Source organism: Schistocerca nitens, chromosome 9 (genome assembly GCF_023898315.1).
Source record: "Schistocerca nitens isolate TAMUIC-IGC-003100 chromosome 9, iqSchNite1.1, whole genome shotgun sequence".
In the NCBI taxonomy this organism is placed as follows: domain Eukaryota; kingdom Metazoa; phylum Arthropoda; class Insecta; order Orthoptera; family Acrididae; genus Schistocerca; species Schistocerca nitens.
The window spans coordinates 24,626,474-24,647,793 of NC_064622.1; the positions used below are offsets into that span (position 1 = coordinate 24,626,474).

A 21,320-nucleotide genomic window follows, 5' to 3' on the forward strand; every position below is an offset into this window, starting at 1 on the left:
AAGCAGATGCAAAGATATAATTCATTGCCAAAACAAGTCTCAATTTAATTTTAGAAAGAGATTTCTGAGAATATTCGTACGAAGAACAGCACTGAGTGTGAGTGGATTGTGGATTTTGAGAAATCAAAAAACAAGCGAATCAAACTGTTTGATGATGTAATATGAAAAGATACTGAAAATTAAATGGTCTGATGAGATAAAAAATAAAGCGCTTTTCTGCAGAACTTGTGAGAAATGAATATATTCATGGGAGAGACCTCATCAAAATGAGACAGAAAAGAGAAAAGAACTGAATTCTCTCTCACCGCTGCCCCCCCCCCCCCCCCCGCACATATGAACGTAAATGTATGTGTACACTGAGTCATAACAGCAGTAGCTAATAATAATGCACTGAATGTGCTTTCATTTGTTACATATTTGAGTAGCATTTCACATATAACAACTCATTCAGTTCTGGCACAAAAATACAAAACACTTTATAATAGGATAACTCTTGTTAAAAATATTTAAAATTTTATTTACAAGCACAGTACAGCACTCAGAAAATGTCTCCAGATGATACAACTTTGTTGATTAGCACTGTTACATTTCAAATGCAGATTCACAGTGTTGCTAGCATAAAGAAAATTAACAGCAGAAAAATATATTCTGTACAAGTATTTTGTTTTAGCGATCAGTCATCATAAACCCCAAAGAAAGGTCATGGGGAAGAACAAACAAGCCATAAAAGAAGATATCTTAAATTCAGTTTTTTAGCAGTGTACAAATATTATTTTCTTTCTTTCTTGCTTCTGTTTTCAATCTTTTTCTAGTCACATCTCAACTGTACTATTACTATGCAATTCTTATGGTTCTGTCAATAACAACAAAACACAAAATAAATGAAAGTACTTTGTGTTTAACCACTTTTATAATACAAAAAGGCCTTCTGATTTTAAGAGGTTTATTACTCTGTAAGCGCAAAGATCTGACACACTGTTTCATTATGAGGCAAACAGCACCTGGAAACAGAGTTAATGCTCGAGTTATACAATTACTTCTTCTTCTTCAGATCTTCAAAGCGCCGTGTTAAATCATCAAAATCAATGTCATCTGAAGGACCTGGTGCTGACGGCGGAGGTGGAAAACTGTCCGTTGGCACAGCAGGGAGTTCAGGCAGTTCTGGATAGGTGTCTTCCCCCGGAGACATTTTTGACCGTGGAGCTGGTTTCGGCTTTTCATTGCTCTGTAAAATGAAATGATTCCACACAGTGATTAAAAAACGAAGGGCAGAATAAAAACTGGCATAGATCTTATGACTGACATTGAATTTTCTCAAGAGCTTAGAAAATGCATCTACATTCAATAGTAACGGGAAATGAATATGGGTCAAATGAAGCAGGCATTCCAGAATCAGACTTCCAGATGTTTGCTGAATCACAGACTTTCAGATGTGGAGGAACAAAATACAAAGTTGATGGGTTCTTGAAGGTATTTTTGTTCCGTCATTGCAACTACAAAAATGCGTGATTTTTTTCACTAGATGCATTTCGCTTTATTGAGGCAAAGCATCATCAGTGGTCTGATTACATTTTGATTTGATTTTAGATTGAAAACAGTTCATTAAGAATAAGTTGATTTGTACTTACAGTGATTATCAGTTGTTTTCTCGCTTACATAAGGAAATACCGTCTGCTAGCACATTGTTGAGTTTCTGTGTTAGACACTGATAATTTTGGTCTAATTTTTAGTTTTTCTGCAACACTATGTGTTTCTTATGTTTTTCATAACACACTTTTAGGCACATCACTGTGTTCTGTTTGTTTTTGTACTGCTCAGTACATGTTGTGGTTTGTGTTTTATAGTGGTGCCAACATAACCTTTCCACTATTTGTCTTTGCCCTACAACTTTTTTTTACATTAGGTTATTGTATGTGTGAAATTCTATTTAATTATATTTCTGTGTATTTATGTACTGTGTAAGAGTAGGGAAGGGATAGTGATGAAGGGAACTTTTTTTTGTAGGAGAGGGAGAAACCATGATGAATGGACATAAGTGCATAGCAATGTGAGTTAGACGAGAAGGTGAGGAGTGAGAAGTGGAATTAAATTATGAGTGGAGGGGGGGGGGGGGGGGGGATTGTGGGAGAATGGGAGGGGATGAAGGATGGAAAAGGCTCTCTTCTTTTTCATGTAATTTCATCAAACATTTTGTATAGGGTCTGGTTTCCAATATTTATTTGGTCATTGAGCACCTGTTTATTTTGTGTTAATGCTTTTTGTATGTGGAAATTTTCTTTGAAAGGGAGGTGGTCTCTGTCTGTACTGATTTGTATGATATTCATATCTTTTTCAATACCGCTTGGTCTCTGGTGTTCATGCTTTAGATGATCCACAAATATTGAATGATTTGTACCATATTAAAATGCTCTGATGTGTTCTTTACATCCTGTGTCAAATGTCCTGCTAGTCATTTCAATGTATATCTTCTCACAACCTCTGCACCTCTCCTTCCCTACTCTTACACAGTACATAAATACACCAAAACATAATTATATACAATTACATGCATACAATAACCTAAAAGTTGTAGGCCAAAGTATGGGAAGGTTATGTTGGCACCACTACAAAACACAGACCACAACACATACTTAGAAGTACAAAAACAAACAGAGTACAGTGGTGTGCATAAAAGCGTGTTGTGAAAAAACATAAGAAATGCATAATGTTGCAGAAAAACTAAAAATTAGACCAAAAATTATCAGTATCTAACGCAGAAACACAACGGCGTGCTAGCAGATGGCATTTCCTGATGTAAGCGAGAAATCAACCAAAAATCACTGTAAGTACAAATCAACTTATTCTTAACAAACTGTTTTTTGATCTAAAACCAAATCAAAATATAAATAACTTAATTACGGACCATTGATGATGCTTTACCTCAATAAAGCGAAACGTGTCTGGGTGGGGGGTGGGGGGGGGGGGGGGGGACACGAATTTTTGTAGTTGCAACGACAGAACAAAAATACCGTCAAGAGTTATAAAGCCACTATGGACAGTATGGCCACACAAATGAAGAATTAAAGGTTGATGGAATTTTCAGGAACTGTGATTGGAATAGTGAAAAAGAACTAAACGTCTACACCGTTATTTTGATAGCTCTGCCCATCTGAGACAAGTGTTCTCATCTTTGACAACACACATTAACTCATTTTTTATTGTACACCACCTTTGTTTATCATTTTCTCTTTTCCACTGAAGGAGAAATTTTTATTTCCTTAAATATTAGCAAGAATAGACAGTTTATCTGTCTCTGTTTTTCAATTACTGCAAAAGGATTCATGAAATTGTATGAGGTCTGTTAAAAAAAAATCACAGAACTTTGTCCACGTTTTTCCACACTTCCCTTTTACTTATCGTGCATGATCTCCTTTGTCTGTGAATTTTCTTTTACCTCATCTGTCTCTGCAAATCTTCATCATTTCAACAGGATTTTCAAATTTGGACATAAGAAAAAAGTCCACAGGACTCAGTTCCGGAGAATATGAAGGAAGAGGCAGCACAGTGATTTCGTTTTTTGTGCAATAGTCACACAGCAGCAGGGATGAAAGTGCGAGTATGCTATCGTGATGCAAGAGCCCTGAACTGTATCGCCACATTTCAGGCCATTTCCTTCTCACATTTTTTCACAGGTATCGCAACACATCCCAATAGTACCATCGATTAACAGTTTGTCCCTGTGGCATGATTCTTGATGAACTAATCCTTCAAAGTCAAACAAAACTATCAGCATGGCTCTGACATATGATATGAGCTGACGAGCTGTTATTGGTCTTTGAGAATCTTTCCTGACCCACTGTGAAGACTGAACCTTGGTCTCAACATCATTCCCACAGACCAACATCTCATTACAAGTTATGATTCTCTTAAGGAACATCTCATTCTCATTTGCGTGATCCAAAAGCTCTTCACATATTGCAAGGTGAAGGTCTTTCTGATCTTGACTCATGAGTAGTGGGACAAACTTGGTGGCAATGTGATGCGTTCCAAGATGCTGTGCCAGGATTTGATGACACGATCCAATTGAAATGTTAAATTCTACTGCAATCTCTCAACAGTCAGTTTTCAACTGGCATGCACAATTTTGTTGACATTCTTCATATGAGCGTCATCAGTATATGTCAAAGTGCATCCTGTATGAGGGTTGTCTTTAACTTCCATCTAGCCATTTTTAAGCCGTGTGAACGAATCGCAAGACCAAGTATGGCTGAAGCACTCATCACTGTAGGCTTCCTGCATAATTTGTTGTGTCTATTTGTGTCTACATATAAGTTTTCTTGAGTTTTACACAAAATTTAATGCAGATGCCTTGCTCCTCCAATTTTGCCATCTTGAAATTCGCAGACTGTGTGACACAATGTTCTACTCAATACAGCACTGTAAATAACTAACAGAAGTCCAACAATGAAACTTCTGGCAGTTACACATTAAACAATGCACATGCAGGGATTCCAACGCCATTGCGAAATGGGATTGGAATCCCAACATACCACTGGCGCGTAATTATGAATTTTCTGGAATTTTTTGAACAGACCTCGTACTGCAGAGAAACCAGCCAATTGCCTCCTTAATACGGCTGTTTTATGAGAGGATATGAAAGGCAGCAAAGAGGAATGAAGTCTTGTTCAACAGATTCCACTGAAGTTCCTGGATCTTACCAATTCTTTACAGAAAAAAACCGCATGAAATGTGGAACTGTACTTTTCCTTTGATTAACATTTTTCCCCAACACTACTATATTGCAAAACTCTGTACTTCAATTTGGAAAGATAAAATGTACTAGTAGTCTGGACAGTTTTCTTTGACACTTCAGCTTCCTGCACTCTAATAGGTAGAAGCTATAGATTTTCTGCAAGCAGCATAATAGTGTTGCTGCGAAGTTATGCAGTTAATAAACACTTCAGTGCACGTGTAGACACAGGACAACCTTCAGATGTTCAATTTAAGACTTCAGTGTTTTAGAAAAAGTTGCTATACATATCTATGCTATACTGCTGGCCATTAAAATTGCAATAAAAGGAAGGACAGAAAATAATGAATTTTAGTTACTGTATAGTTACATGATTAAATTTTTAGGTGAGTATAGGATATGAAGTTTAGTACACAGAGCAGCCATCTCTGGTGACAACAGTGGCTTTAACCTGGCTGAACAATGAGTTGAACTCGTCTCGAATACATGTACGTTATTCCAAGCTGCATCAACTCTCTGCCAGAGTTAATCAGTCATAGTGGCTGGCTAGTGGTCGTGTACCAGTCTCTAAGCAAACCATGGGCAGATGTTTTGAATGGGCGAGAAATCTGGAGAATGTTCTTACAAGGGCAATACATCATGGAGACCTTGAAGATAGGACACAGCATCAGAACTGAATCATCTGTCTAAATTACCAGCTACATGAATTTGAGGAGTTCATGTTGAGTTTACAGTGGCACCCCAGTTCATCAGAGTAGTTGCTGTGCCCTTATGGTGGTGATGAATGCAGTGTGGCAACATTCATTCTCCTTGGTTCTTCATACATGAATATATCCATTGTGATGCTATAAGCAGAAATGGACTCATCTGGAAAGAGAATGTGGTGCCACTCCTGTCTCCAATGTTGTTTTTAGACCCATTGCTGTTGGCATACTTCTGACCGCTGCTGCAACAATGGTTACCATGTTGACTGTTAGTGGTGCGCCACAAGTTGCCTTACTGTGTATGTATGTATACTTGGCTGCAAACAACCCACTTTCTGACTCAATGTACGTGACATGGATGTAGGATGCACTGTGGTCAAGCAAACAACATATCTGTCCTCTTTGGTGTCAGTCACATGAGGCATGGAGATCCTGCATGGTCCTTAGTATGGTACTCCTGAATCTATCAATTCCATATCTACATCTGCACTCTGCAAACCACTGTGAAGCTCTTAGCAGAGGGTATGTCCCATTGTACTAGTTATTAAGGTTTCTTCCCATTCCACTCACGTATAGAGAATGACTGAATGCCACTGTGTGTGAGCTGTAATTATTCTAATCTTATTCTCACAATTCCTATGTGAGCAGTACACAAGGGGTTGTAGTATATTCCTAAAGTCATCATTTAAAGCTGGTTCTTGAAACTTGTTAGAAGACTTTCTTGGGATAACTTATGTCTATCTTCAAGAGTCTACTAGCTCAGTTTCTACAGTATCTCTGTGACACTTTCCTACAGATCAAACAAACCTGAGACCATTCATGCTGTCCTTCTCTGTAGATGTTCAATGTCCCCTTTAGTCCTACTTGGTACAAGTCCCATACACTTGAGCAAGTTTCTAGAACTAGTTGCACAAGTGAGCTGTAAGCAATCTCCTTTGTAGGCTGATTGCATTTTCCCAGTATTTTACCCATACACTGAAGTCTACCACCTGCTTTACCTATGACTGATCCTATGTGATCATTTCACTTCATATCCCTACAAAGTGTTACACTCAGGTATTTGTATGAATTGGTCAATTTCAAGAGTGATTCATTCATACTGTAGACATATGATACTATGTTCTTTCACTTTGTGAAGAGCACAATTTTGCATTTTTGAACATTTAAGCAAGTTGCCAATCTTTGCACCACTCTGAAATCTTATAAAGATCTGACTGAATATTTATGCAGCTTCCCAGAAGTTGTTCATTACAGATAACAGCATCATCTGCAAAAAGTCTGAGGTTACTATTAATATTGTCTGCAAGGTCATTAATATACAACGTGAACAGCAAGGGCCCCTACACAGCAAAAAGTCCCCAAGTCACAAATTTCACGTGATATGCCACATGGTTGTACTTTTGACAATAAGTGTAGGTGTTGTACTGACTCAAATGTTTATGGAAATCAAGAAATACTGTCTCTAACTGACCGTCCCTATATGAAGCTTTCAGTATGTCATGTGAGAAAAGTGAGAGTTGGGTTTCAGATGATCAATGTTTTCAGAATCCATGCTCGTTGGCACAGAGTAGGTCATTCTGTTTGAGACACCTCATTATGTTTGAGCTCAGATGATGTTCTAAGATTCTACAACAAATTGATATCAAAGATATTGGACAGTAGTTTTGTGGTCACTTCCACTACCCTCCTTCTTGACTTGTATGACCTGTGCTTTGTTCCTAGAACTGGGCATGATTTTTTTGTTCAAGGTATCTATGACAGATTATAGTTATAAGAGGGGCTAACTCAGCTGCAAATTCAGTATAAAATCTGATAGGGATTGCATCAGACCCTACAGCTTTGTTCAGCTTTAACAATTTCAGCAGTTTCTCAACACCACTGACACTAATATTTGTTTCAATAATTCTTTCAGTGGTAAGAGGATTAAATTTGGGAAGTTCTCCTGAGTTTTTCTTTTTAAAGAAACATTTAAAATTGGTGTTATGCACTTCAGCTTTTACTTTGCTAGCCTCAATTTCAGTTCCTATCTCATTCGCTAGGGACTGAGGAATAACTTTGGTGCCACAAAAAGCCTTTGCAAACAACCAGAATTTCTTTTGGTTTTGTGACAGATCATTTGACAATATTCTGCTACAATAGTTACTGAAAGCTTCATGCATTGCCCTCTTGACAGCCAAATGTGTTTCATTCAGCATCTCTCTGTCTCTAGCCCTATACTTTGTTTTATACCTATTACACAGTAATCTCTGTTTCTTTACGAGTTTCTTTAAAGTAACTGTATACTACACATGGTCCATCCCATTATGAACTGTTCTACTGGATACATATCTATCCAGTGGATGGTCAATTATTCTATTAAACTTGAGCCACAATTGTTCTACATGCTGGTGCCCTGTGCTGGAAGTTTCAAGTTCCATATTGAGATATGACAACAATTTTTTTTCTATTTTACTGTAAATATATATCTTTCTGCCTTGTTTTAGTTGTCCTTTGTACTTTGGTAATTACTGTTGCCACAACCATGTCATGGACGCTGACACCAGTTTCGATGTGGACATCCATCACACCTGCAGGACAGTCATGAGATCCCAACAAATGCGAGCGATAAACCAGAATAGTAAACAACAGTCTCAATAGGCCATGATCCCGCTGCTGTCAACTAGACACACATGCTGGTAGCTGTTTCACCTTCTATCTTTTCACAAACAGCCAAAACTGAATTAGTTGGTGGTGAATCTTCAGGGTTGTATGTTCACTGTAGATAAAATTTTGGTTCTGGAATACGCACTTCATTGTTTTCTGACTGGAGAGTATTTTCTGAACATGAAACCCAATCTGTGATCTTTTCTTATATACGAGGGTCATTTGAAAAGTCCGAGAGATGGCACCACCGGCGTGTATCGACGTCACGTTTAGTTACTAGCATCTTTGGAAAGAATGCACACCAAGTTTCAGCCACATGGTCTATTTCTTTGTGTTTGGCATTCATGTGAATCAAGGAAGTCGAGTGACTGTCAAAAAATAGACAAAAAAGAATTTCATGTGGTAATTAAACATTACTTTATGAAAGGCAAAATGCCTCAAGAGACTAAAGAGAAGCTTGATAAACACTATGGTGACTCTGCACCTTCGATTAGAACAGTTTATAAGTGGTTTCAAAATTTTCTGAGTGGCCATATGGGCACAAGTGATGTTGAATATTCTGGACGCCCTGTGGAGGTTACGACTCCAGAATCATTGATAAAATCCATGATATAGTAAAGGATGACAGAAGAGTTAAGATGTGCGAGGCTGTGGGCATCTCGAATGAATGGGTACATAATATTTTGCATAAACATTTGGAGATGAGAAAGCTATCCGCAAGATGGGTTCCGCGATTGTTCACGCTTGACCAGAAATGGAATCGTGTGAAGTGTTGCAAGGACTGTTTGCAGCTGTTCAGGAAGAATCCGCAGGACTTTAAGCATCGTTTTGTCACTGTGGATGAAACATGGATACATTAACATATTCCGAAGACCAAACAACAATCTAAACAATGGGTTACCAAGGGAGAATCTGCACCAAAAAAGGCAAAGACGATTCCTTCAGCTGGAAAGGTTTTGGTGACTGTCTTTTGGGATTCACAAGGGATAATCCTCATCCACTATCAGGAAAAGGGTAAAATTATTACAGGTGCATATTATTCATCGTTATTGGACCATTTGAAAACCGAGCTGCAAGAAAAACACCGGCGAATGGACCGCAAAAAAGTCCTTTTCCATCACGACAATGCACCAGCATACACCTCAGCAGTTGTGGTCGCAAAATTAATGGAAATAGGATTCCAACTCGTTTCACCCCCCCCCCCCCCCCCCCATTCTCCGGACTTTGCTCCCTCGGACTACTATTTGTTCCCCAATATGAAGAAATGGCTGGTGGGACAAAGATATTATCCAAACGAGGAGGTGATCGCAGCTACTAATAGCTATTTTGCAGACTTGGGCAGTGCCTATTATTTGGAAGGGATCAACAAATTAGAACAGCGTTGGACAAAGTGCATAAGTCTAAAAGGAGACTATGTCAAAAAATAAAAAAGGTTTCCCTCAAACACGTAAGTAGTTTTTATTTTTGCACGGACTTTTCAAACGCCCCTGGTACAGAATGCAGATAGCGGTACTTCCACTTACTTTGAACAGTTGCACTGAAATGTTAATCATTTGCCTACATAAGGATGTAGTATGCTTCATACCAATTGGTTGGTTGCAAAATGTTAATCATTTGCATATCTAAGCATGTAGTATGCTTCATATCAATTGGTTGGTTGCTGCATGCCACCTCCGTAGTGTTGCAGTTTTAAAGGTCTGCACTTTACTGTGTACATCTATTACTTTGTAAATGAATTTATCATCAATTATATGAAACACTGAAGCATTCTTTCTTGATTTCCATGTCACTATTCCCAATAAGATTGATAGCAGTACACGAGGAAGGCAGAGTTTATAGCCTCTGCACTATTCCTCTTCCTATGGAAATCTATGAGCAGGGTGAGACTTGCTTCCACTGGTCTGCACTATAAAGTTAGCAAATAAAAGTGCTCATATGGCACTCTGAAATACTCTGTGGTTACAATTAAGTTTGTAATATGCCTTCAATGTCCTGTTCATCTTCTACAACAACGAAAAAGTAGCTTGATAGTTTCCAAACAGAAAATGGAAACTAAGTACAGGCAACCCTGTCACCAGTGGGTGACAGAGGTACACTTAAAGGGTTACAAAATTAAACAAGCTTTTGTGTTTCAGTTCCTTTCTGGTATCTTTTACACACACACACACACACACACACACACACACACACACACACACAAAAACACAAAAACACACCTGAAATCTATCATTTTTAAAGCATCAACCATTTGCTTTAGCTCAATAAACATTTACCTGTTTGTTCTGGTCTGGTAAATCAGGTGGGAAGCTGAAGTTATATGGTGGAGGTAAGTCAGTATCATCCTGCAAGAGGATACATAAATATAAGTTAAAGATTGAACATGCAGTTCAATCTTAAGTCTGTGACTATAGTAAGATAGGACAGTGAAATAAAAGGAAAAAAGAAATACATTAAAAACAATTTATTTTTTCAAAACAACATAGAAAGTATATTCCTGTGTTTATTGATTAAAAGAATAGCTGTGTTGCCTTAATGAAAAACTACATACCTTTATGCTGTCGGTAGCTGTATTTAATGTCTTGGCATCAAATGAAGCGGAAGAAGCAGAAGGTGGAATATTGTATGAGAAAGGAGCTCCATATGGTGTGCTGTTTGGTACTGGAGGTGGTGGACTTACGAATCCTCCTGCACTACCACCACTTGGTCCACTAGATGTTCCACCAGAAGGAGGAATGTTCTGCACAAATAACATCTTCAGTGTTAAGGTTTACAATATTCATTTATACGGAAAATACCATTACGTCAAGAAAATGTACGGAACTGATAGCTACAGCATATTCTTGTACATACCAAAGAGTATTATCCATACACGATGCAACCTACACTAACATCTTGGGAAAATTACAACGCAAAAGTTTACAAGGAGTTCTGTGACTGGACTGAAGTTGGGAGTATTAATTACGTACCGGACAACACACAAATGATAGTGATTACAAAACTGTATACAACTGCAAACTTACAGTATTACATATGGTGTTAAGTCCCCACACACTACAATCAACAGTCTCTAAGCACTGTGGTCTGAATATATTCCCAGGAAATCATCTTTGATACCATTTCTATGAGATACCACAAAGCATCAACAGTGGTTACCTGAGGACTCTGGAGAACAAGTTACTGAACATTCACATCTCAGATGTCTTGTATGTGTAACGTATCAGGTGACTGTGTAAAGAAGAGAAGCACTGACCTTTGTCATTCTTTGAAAAGGCTTGCACATTCCTCATCACATGCGGTTAGGAGTTATGATGTGAAAACATACCTAAAAAGCAGGCAGTACATTGGAACTAAAACCTCCTTTATGTAGCATTTGCTACTCACATGCACTCCAAAATCACCACATTACATGTCTGTCCATCATGTCAATCAACAACTGACTGATCACTAGAATATTGTGTCGCATTATTCAGAAGCATGAATCTCCTGGAAACACTACTTTTTTTTTCACTTAGCTTACCAGCACAGAAATCATAGTAGTTACAAACGTCAAATGGCACGAAAGGGGTTAAGAAGGAAGTGAGAAAGAGTTGTAGGTTGTACCCAATCCCCAATGTTATTCAATTTGTACACTGAGCAAGCTCTCAAGGAAACAAATGAGAAATTTGAAAAGGCAGTTAAGAGTTCAGGAAGACAAAAACTGTAAGAAGGAACTGATAATGTCTTGAAAAGAGACTGCATAAAAAAGGGTAAAAGAATGTAGTTGAATTAAATCATGTGATGCTAGGAGAACTAGATTAGGAAATGAGACACTAAAAGTAGTAAATATGAGTTCTGCTATTTGGGCAACAAAATACACACATCAAAAAAAGTTTTCCATCACCCTGGTTCTCAGAACTCGGGAACATAGATGTTGACTGTGGATATTGTATCACAGACACAATCTCTTTGACTGTTCAGATATGTCACTAAACCGTCCCAAAGAAGTAAACAACCATGCATGAGCAATGCCTATTAGACGGAGGGGGTCGACAGCCGATCAGTTCCAGTCATTCCACCAGGAAGGAGGTACACAGCTCATGTTGTCTGTAGTTCAACCACACCTATACGCTCAATACCACGGTTCAATCATGTCCGCATTGTTATTTTGTGCCAGGAGGGGTTCTTAACAAGGGAAGTGTCCAGGTGTCTCGGAGTAAACCAAAGCGATGTTCCATAAAAACACGGGAGAACTGCCGGATATCAGTAACGTCCTGCCACGATATTTCAGCGCAGAGTCTTCTGGCCATCTTCAGGTGAGTGCCACTGTAGTAGTACTGGCGAGTATGCGGTGAGCTCCGCTATTTAAAGCCATACTGAGGTGACATTGCACATGTGCCGCTCAGCGTGCACGTTCATAACAGCTCCATGCGCTGCACCTTGCGCCCTCCATGGTGAAAGATTGGCATATCGATATCAGGTCGATTTTCATCTTTATGCAGATAACTACGTTGACTACGAAGTTTCTCTATAACAGGATTCCAAGCAGAGTTTAGCTGATAACCGCTATCTCGATTGATGAGAGTCTCGTTGTCAGACAAACTTATTTCCACAGATTCATTGATAATTGAGCTCCAAAAGTTTTAGCTCCAAGTGAGAGTCATCTTTCGCCCTCCTTCCAAAATTTCATCACTGGTGGGATCCATTAAAGATGACCTGGGCCTGCGTAAATCAGGTGTTTACAAAATTCCGTGTGAATGTGGCAAATCATATATAGGGCAAACAACACGAACTGTGCAGGAACGCATTGTGGAACACCAACGGCATACTCGCCTTTTCCAACCCACCAAGTCCGCAATCGCCAAACATGCGCAACTTCACTCCTGACGTCCATAGCGAGGTTCAGCTTTGCAACCACAACACTATACAGCACGGTACAGATCGGCCCAAAAACATGCCGAATGGACCACTCAGGACTGCCATCACGTTCTCTTCACCGATGAGTGTTGCATATGCCTTCAACCAGACAATTGTCAGAGACGTATTTAGAAGCAACCCAGTCAGGCTGAATGCCTTAGACACACTGTCCAACGAGCAAAGCAAGGTGGAGGTTCCCTGCTGTTTTTGGGTGGCATTATGTGGGGCCGACGTACACCACTGGTGGTCATGGACGGCACCATAATGGCTGTACGACACATGAATGCCATCCTCTGACTGATAGTGCAACCATATCGGCAGCATATTGGCGAGGCATTCGTCTTCATGAACGACAATTCGTGCCCCCATCACGCATGTCTTGTCAATGACTTCCTTCAGGATAATGACATCGCTCGACTAGAGTGGCCAGCATGTTCTTCAGACATGAACCCTATCGAACATGCCTGGGATAGATTGAAAAGGGCTGTTTATGGACGACGTGACTCACCAGCCACTCTGAGGGATCTACGCTGAATCACTGTTGAGGAGTGGGACAATCTGGACCGATAGTGCCTTGATGAACCTGTGGATAGTATGCCACACCGAATACAGGCATGCATCTATGCAAGAGAACATGCTACTGGGTATTAGAGGTACTGGTGTGTACAGTAAATCTGGACCACCACCTCTGAAGGTCTCACTGTATGGTGGTACAACGTACTATGTGTGGTTTTCATGAGCAATAAAAAGGGCGGAAATGATGTTTATGTTGATCTCTATTCCAATTTTCTGTACAGCTTCCGGAACTCTTGGAACCGAGGTGAAGCAAAACTTTTTTGATATGTGTAATTCATGGTGGCCACAACAGAGGGGACATAAAATACAGACTAGCAGTAGCAAGAAAAGCTTTTCTGAAAAAGAGAAATGTGTTAATATCTGTTATCAATTTAAGTGTTGGGAATTCTTTTTTGAAAGTATTTGTCTGAAGTGTAGCCTTGTATGGAAGTGAAATGGGGACAATAAGAAATTCAGACATAAAGAGAACTGAAGCCTTTTTAAATGTGGTGCTATAGAAGAATGCTAATGTTTAGGTGGGTAGATTGAATAATGTAAGAGAAGATACTGAATTGAATTGGGGAATTTTTTTGAGGATAACTTGAAGGTGTGGGTGATAGGGCATATCCTGAGGCATCAAGGGATTATTATTTCTATAGTGGAAGAAAGCATAAGGGCTAAAAATTACAGAGGGAGACCAAGGGATGAATACAGTAAACAGGTTTAAACTGATGTAGGCTGCAGCAGTTATGCAGAGATGAAAAGGCTTGCACAAAATAGACTAGTGTGGAGAACTACATCAAACCAATCTTTGGATTGAAGATGACAACAATTTTTTGAATAAATTAAAAATGTCTAGATGTTTCTATTTCCTATGTTTAGCTGAGTCCTGTAGCATCTAAATTATGTATACGAGAATAAATTACAGTGAACTGAATGAAAAGTGGACAGTATTGTCAGAAAATTTAAGAAGGAACTAGAAGTACTGAAAAAGTTTTCTTTTTCTATTGTTGGTATCAGATCAGTAAAGGGAAAATATTAGTTCCAGGCATTGTGGAAAAAAAACTGTAATGTCTTTTGCTGCAGTATTTTCCTTGGTTCAACAGTAAATCAATATTGTTTCTCAGATTCACATTATGTACTAGTTTGACAGCGAACAGCAGCAAAATGACTTCAAGACTTGTACTAAAATATGTTTTTTTCCCTACTGTGGCCAGAAATTATTGCAATGCACACAAAACGCTGTAGACACAAATTAGTAACTAAATTAAAGCTATTCGATGATCGGAATATAGCCTAATCCTCCGAAATAAAGTGGAAAGAACAGTAACTGTGAGCTGGTTTCAGTAATTTCTATTTTCAGTTGGTATTTTTAAGTCACAGTTAAACTTACCCAAAACAGTTAACATTTAAAACATACCAAGCAATTCTTTTCTGAAGCTTCAGTGTCCAATATATACAATTTGAGCTTCCTACAATACAATTTCACTGCCCATTATACACACATTTTTTTCAGTTTCATCCCACTGAACTAAAACCAAGTTTTTACGTTATTTAAGGTACTAAAGAATTGAGTTGTCAGGAATACTTTCTGTTCCACTACCTTCAATCAGGACAGAAGTATGACACTTCCTGGCAGATTAAAACTATGTGCTGGACCAAGACTCGAACTCAGGACCTTTACCTTTTGCAGGCAAGTGCTATACCAGATATAGCCTTGCTCGTGAAAGGTAAAGGTCCTGAGTTTGAGTCTCAGTCTGGCACAGAGTTTTAATCTACCAGGACGTTTCATAACAGTGCACTCTCCACTGCAGAATGAAAATTTCACTCTGAAAACATTCCCCAGGCTGTGGCTAAGCCTCGTCTCTGCAGTATCCTTTCTTCCAGGAGTGCTAGTTCTGCAAGGTTCGCAGAGGAGCTTCTGTGAAGTTTGGAAGGTAGGAGACGAGGTACTGGCAGAATTGAATCTGTGAGGACAGGTCATGAGTCGTGCTTGGGTAGCTCAGTTGGTAGAGCAATTGCCCATGAAAGGCAAAGGTCTCGAGTTCAAGTCTCGGTCTGACACACAGTTTTAAACTGTCAGGAAGTTTCACATCAGCGCACACTCCGCTGCAGAGTGAAAGTCTCATTAATGGAGATGTAGTTCCCCACATACTTTTAATCCTGCCAGACTTATTGACAGACCAATCAATACAACCACGCGTACATCTGGTGTGGTCACTAGGTGCAGTGTGGACATTGTTGTTACCAATAGTCGATGTTTGGCTAGCACACTGATTTGCTTGCTACCTAATGTGATACTTTCATTGCTAACTGTTAAACTGACAACTGTGTTTTCAATGATGAACTGACAGAATATGGGTGCATGGAAAGAGAACATGGTTCACAATGAAGTGCTTTCCAGTCAAACCTACAGCCAGTGTTCTGCAGTACTAATGTGAGTGTTAGTCAACAAACTTCAGAGTACTGTATTGGTGAAGAGTTCTGATATTTTCTTGTAAATAATCTGTGGATGATAAAATTCATATTGTTAAAGAAGCAGACATAGAACATACATCTTTCTTTCAGTCCTTCACAAATAGAGGTTTTACTTCTGCAAACTTAAAAAAAAAAAAAAAAAAAAAAAAAAAAATGTTTGATGATTTGTTGGTTATTGGAGTTAAGAAGAGTTCTACTAAGTTACATAGATATTTAATTACTTTTGGAAGCATTCCATACCTACTAAAAGTTTGTGTTTAGTGATAATATAGCATTTTCAACATATCTAATTTGAACTTCCTTCGTCTGAGAGACTTGGTCAAGTCCAAAGTGATTTACTTTAATTACATTACATTACTTTAACATGCTACATCAGCATCAGCCTTAACTACATTTACAAATAATTCACCAAAGCATTCTGATATTTCAGCTGGGTTTACAATAATTTCAGTTCAAGTTTAATCTATGAAACTAATGCCAAATTTTGATTTCACAACAGTCCACAATACTATCCATCTTTTTTATGTCTTAAAATTAATCAAATACTTGCCACTCTATGTAGCATCTTTAAATGCATTTTTGTAACATAAGACATACTAAATGGAATCCTTTTTATTAATACATTTGAATTCATTGTATAACTGGCTTTACCTGGTGCTAGAAACTCTCATGCCTTGAGTGATCCATTTAATCAAACTTTTTATCCTTTTTTCATGTGATTTTAGGCAGAAAGGATTCATTAAACATATCTAGAAAGCTACCTAAGAATTTGTCCAACTTATTACTAAAAATTAACAAATTTTCTTAATTGAGGTAAATTTTTCCAAAATTATTCTTGTTTGAAATTTTACTACTTGTTTCTGGCAGTTCAATGAGCAATGTTAAGTGGACTGACATTCCTAAATCTAAGCAATTTTTTTTAACATTTTAATAAAGGTAATTGGTTGAAATATAGTCAACAACATGTCACTGACGGCTTCAGAGACTTTTACTCTTAAGTTATATTCTTTTTCTTCTTATAGCAAACTTTGATGTGCTGCTGATTTTGCTTACAATACTGGTGTTAAAAGATACAAGTTGTTACTATCTTTTTCTTCCTTTTATTATTAAGGGCTTAAAGTAAATATTGCCATGTAGTCAGGAAATATTTCTTGCAGCCTTCTTTAGTATTCTGTAAATTGAATCTAATACACAAAGTTTATCTGCTGACTTAGGTTTGCTGCTGAAAATTAATTATCTCACTGTATGCACATTATATACACAATTATTATACAAGGGTCACTCCAAAAGTAGTGCACACTATTTTTTTAAAAAATCCATCTTTTATTCTACATGTTTGAAAGTTTTACAGTATGTAGATACATCCTTTAGGAACAATATTTTCATTTCTCCACATAATTTCCATCCCTCTCATCTGCCTTACGCCATCTTGGAACCAGCGCCTGTATACCCGCACGGTAAAATTCTGGACCAACCTGTTGGAGCCAATGTTTGGCAGTGTGCACACGGGAGTCATCATCTTCAAACCTTGTTCCACAGAGAGAGTCTTCCAGTTTTCCAAAAGGATGATAGTCACATGGAGCCAGGTCAGGACTGTAAGGTGGGTGTTTCAGTGTTGTCCATCCGAGTTTTGTGATTGCTTCCATGGTTTTTTGACTGACATGTGGCCGTGCATTGTCGTGCAACAGCAAAACATCCCGCTTTTGCCGATGTGGTCAAACACGACTCAGTCGAGCTTGAAGTTTCTTCAGTGTTGTCACATATGCATCAGAATTTATGGTGGTTCCACTTGGCATGATGTCCACAAGCAAGAGTCCTTCAGAATCGAAAAATACCGTAGCCATAACTTTTCCAGCAGAAGGTGTGGTTTTGAATTTTTTTTCTTGGGTGAATTTGCATGATGACACTCCACTGATTGCCTCTTCGTCTCTGGTGAAAAATTATGGAGCCATGTTTCATCACCTGTCACAATTCTTCCAAGAAATTCATCTCCACCATTCTCGTACTGTTCCAAAAGTTCGCCGCATACCGTTTTTCTTGTTTCTTTGTGAGCCCATCAACATCCTGGGAACCCACCTGGCACAAACCTTTTTTCACGCCAACACTTTCAGTATTCTGCAAACACTTCCTTGTCCCATCCCAACATAGCGTGATAGTTCGTTCACTGCGATGCATCTATCAGCAGTCACTAATTCATTAACTCTCTGCACATTGTCTGGAGTGTGTGCAGTATGAGGCCTCTTGCCCACCAACTAACTGTACTGCAATCGACAGCGGCATCTCCATACACCTTTCTCAACCTCTTGTGGATGTTGCCCACTGTCTCGTTTTCGCAGCACAGGAATTCTATGACAGCACGTTGCTTCTGACGAACGTCAAGTATAGCAGCCATCTTGAAGACATGCCGTGACGGCACCCCTCATGGGAACAGGTTGAACTAAGTTTGAAAACAAGCAGGAAGGATGTATCTATACACTGTAAAACTTTCACACATGCAGAACGAAAACTGTATTTTTAAAAAAATAGTGTGCATTTCTTTTGGAGTGACCCTCTTACATGGCAGTTAAAACTGGTTTGAACAAAAAGAGAGATGAAACCACGATAAATCTGTATTTTGGATTGGTCCCATAGGTTTTACTTCATTGTGTAGTTGGCAACTCAGTGCATGTGAAAGGATGTGATCGAAGTTCACAAGTCAGCCCAGCACATAGGTTTAACTTTTTAACTTGTCACAAATAACTAATGCAGGTTAGAGAATTCAATCTCACGTTATCTCATGTTACGTGTCAATCTAGCAAAGACTCTCTTATATTCACGTAGAGGACTGTGCGAAAATTCCTATTTTCAGCTTGACAACATACTATAATAGAGTCAATACAGGAAATATTTACTCTGAAGCTCAGTTTCATGTGTTTTGCACTTATTAGTATCTCTAATTTTGTTGTAGACAAGATGCTAATTTATTTTGCAAACTTTCACTCCCCTGGTGCCTTAAAGAATTAACTTCTACACAATGCAACTAAAACAAAGAATTTCTTCAGGTAAATGATCAATAATAATTTCAACACCTACGAATTCCAACCAGGATTTTCCAATGTTTGACAAGAATTTTGTTACAAATAGACAAATACATACCTTACAGAGTTTTCTTCAAGATCTTGAAATTGTTACACCCACTTTGTTATATTTGTTCCTTAAGTGTTATTTGCAGTTAATCAGTTTGAATAAATTGTGATTGAAACAGCCACAATCAAAGAGATTAAGTGTTACACAGACTCTGAATCAATGTTTAAGAATCATTATGGAGTTCTTTATGTAGTACAAATATCTTAACAAGCTGCTGGCAGGCAAAGTACGAAATTATACATCTTTGCATATTCAAAAGAAAATTAATAGCCACATTTATTATTAATCAGATTTTCTAGACTCAAGAACTGAATATTCCTGTAAACAAGGTAATGCAAAACAACATCCATTGTAATAAGTTGTTAATGTGTGCAGATAATCATTATTTGTTGATGAAGTAGAGTATAGTCACGCTAACACACTCAGTAAAGAACACAAAGGACACGGTCTGATGTCAGTGTAACTTCACATGCGCATACACAACTGGTGGATATGTAAACAGCCGGCTGAGTGCATTAGCATTGTATGCATTTAATGCTGTTACCAGATCTTGTACAGTATACAAGGGACATGAACAGTGTCACACATTTAGTAATCATTGTGGAGGACACAGAGATGCTGTGTATTTGTATGAGACAGTGTTATCAGCACTTGACAAGAGTCTGGAAGGGGCATACTGTGACTCACCATTGGGCACTTGGTCAAATCAGTAGCCTGACATTGAACTGCAAAGGAATGTGGAGGAAGGCACACTTGCCATCAAGGTTCTGGTTGACCACGTCTGACCACAAGGATGCAACCCCTTCACAGCTATGCCTGCCACCCTAGAACAAGTAATGGACTCCCTGAACCATTCTGTCATCCCACAGCCTTGGTTGGAGATTATCAGCAGATGGACTAGTGAATACGGTCACACGTGTAGGCTGTCATTAACACCACAACACAAACAGCTGCAGATGGAGTGGTTCAATGACTGGGAAGCAAGGAGTGCTGGTGAATGGCATCTCATTGTGTTCAACAATGAATCACATTTCTGCACTATCTCAGATGACCATCGTCAGTGAATATGGCAGTGGCCTGGGGGAGACATTACTCCTAGCTTCATGATGTGGGGAGCCATCAGGAATGACTTCAAGTCACAGACAGCAGTGACTGAGTAACTGTGATGCCACAACAGTATGTCATAGACTTCCTGTGTTCTCACATATCCCGTTTCATGCAATAGTACCATGGTGCCATTTCTCTACAGAACACTCGTCCACATATGACATGTGGATCTATGAATTTTCTGCGTGATGTTGAGGTTCTTCCCTGGCCAGCAAGATCTTCACGTTGTACTGAATCGTATTATTTGTCTTTCCTTTTTTTATATATAAGCTATATGTAAACTGAATGAGCTATACATCAAGAACACCGCCAAAAGTAAGTTAACGAGTAGTTTTGCAGCAAGGATAATATTTTGATACATTGTTAAATACCAGTATGAAACAAACTAAGAAATATGCTCTTCAATTCAGTAATTCCTGTATCTTCACCCTTTGTTTCAGGAAGTGGTACCGTACAGACGTATGCTTTGATCCGCGATACAAGCATTGTTAAAAATGTGTATTTTACCTGTTCATTAAAAGTATTGTAAAAGGTTATTAGAAAAGGAATATTTACTTGCACGGTTATATAGATTCACCGCTGAGATTCTGCATCAAGAGGTTCAGCGCAGACAAGAATAATTAACACTGTATCTGGAGGAGCATTCCTGCATTGATATTGTCACATTCCAGACTAAACACAATGGAATTAATGTGAAGGTAATGACCCAGACTTGATAGACACATATTGAACTTGGTTTACTTTTACTAAAAATGATGTGCTTCGTGTGTTTAAGAACTTATTGGCAGATTGACAATTTCAATGGTTGCGGTGATTATTTGGTACTGCACATGACTGGAAGCAGCAGTACAAATTATGTTTATTGACCTTGAATGTAATGAAATTCAAGGTCTGTTGATATTGATACCAGTTAAAGTTCACCCAAGATTGTGCACAGATTCACAAATTACCTTCAAAATTTTCTCAACTATTCTTTCCAATCAATTTTCCCAATTATTAATCCATTTCCATTTCCACATGCCTATTCAACGTCTGTCTCCAATAGAACATGTGGGACCATCTCAGACATCAACTTTGTTCCAGTG

At 38.5% G+C, this 21,320-nt stretch overlaps 1 protein-coding gene across 1 annotated transcript in view; it reads right to left on the reverse strand.

Moving 5' to 3' along the window:
* Positions 1-528: 528 nt before the first annotated feature.
* Positions 529-21,320, reverse strand: part of LOC126204402 (IST1 homolog) — a 34,600-nt gene continuing 13,808 nt past the window's right edge. The window contains exons 5-7 of the mRNA XM_049938780.1: positions 10,625-10,813; positions 10,350-10,418; positions 529-1,225 (exon numbers count right to left, since the gene is read on the reverse strand). Of these exons, the coding sequence (XP_049794737.1) occupies positions 1,034-1,225; positions 10,350-10,418; positions 10,625-10,813 (450 nt within the window). The 3' untranslated portion in view covers positions 529-1,033. The remainder of the gene's footprint in view (positions 1,226-10,349; positions 10,419-10,624; positions 10,814-21,320) is intronic.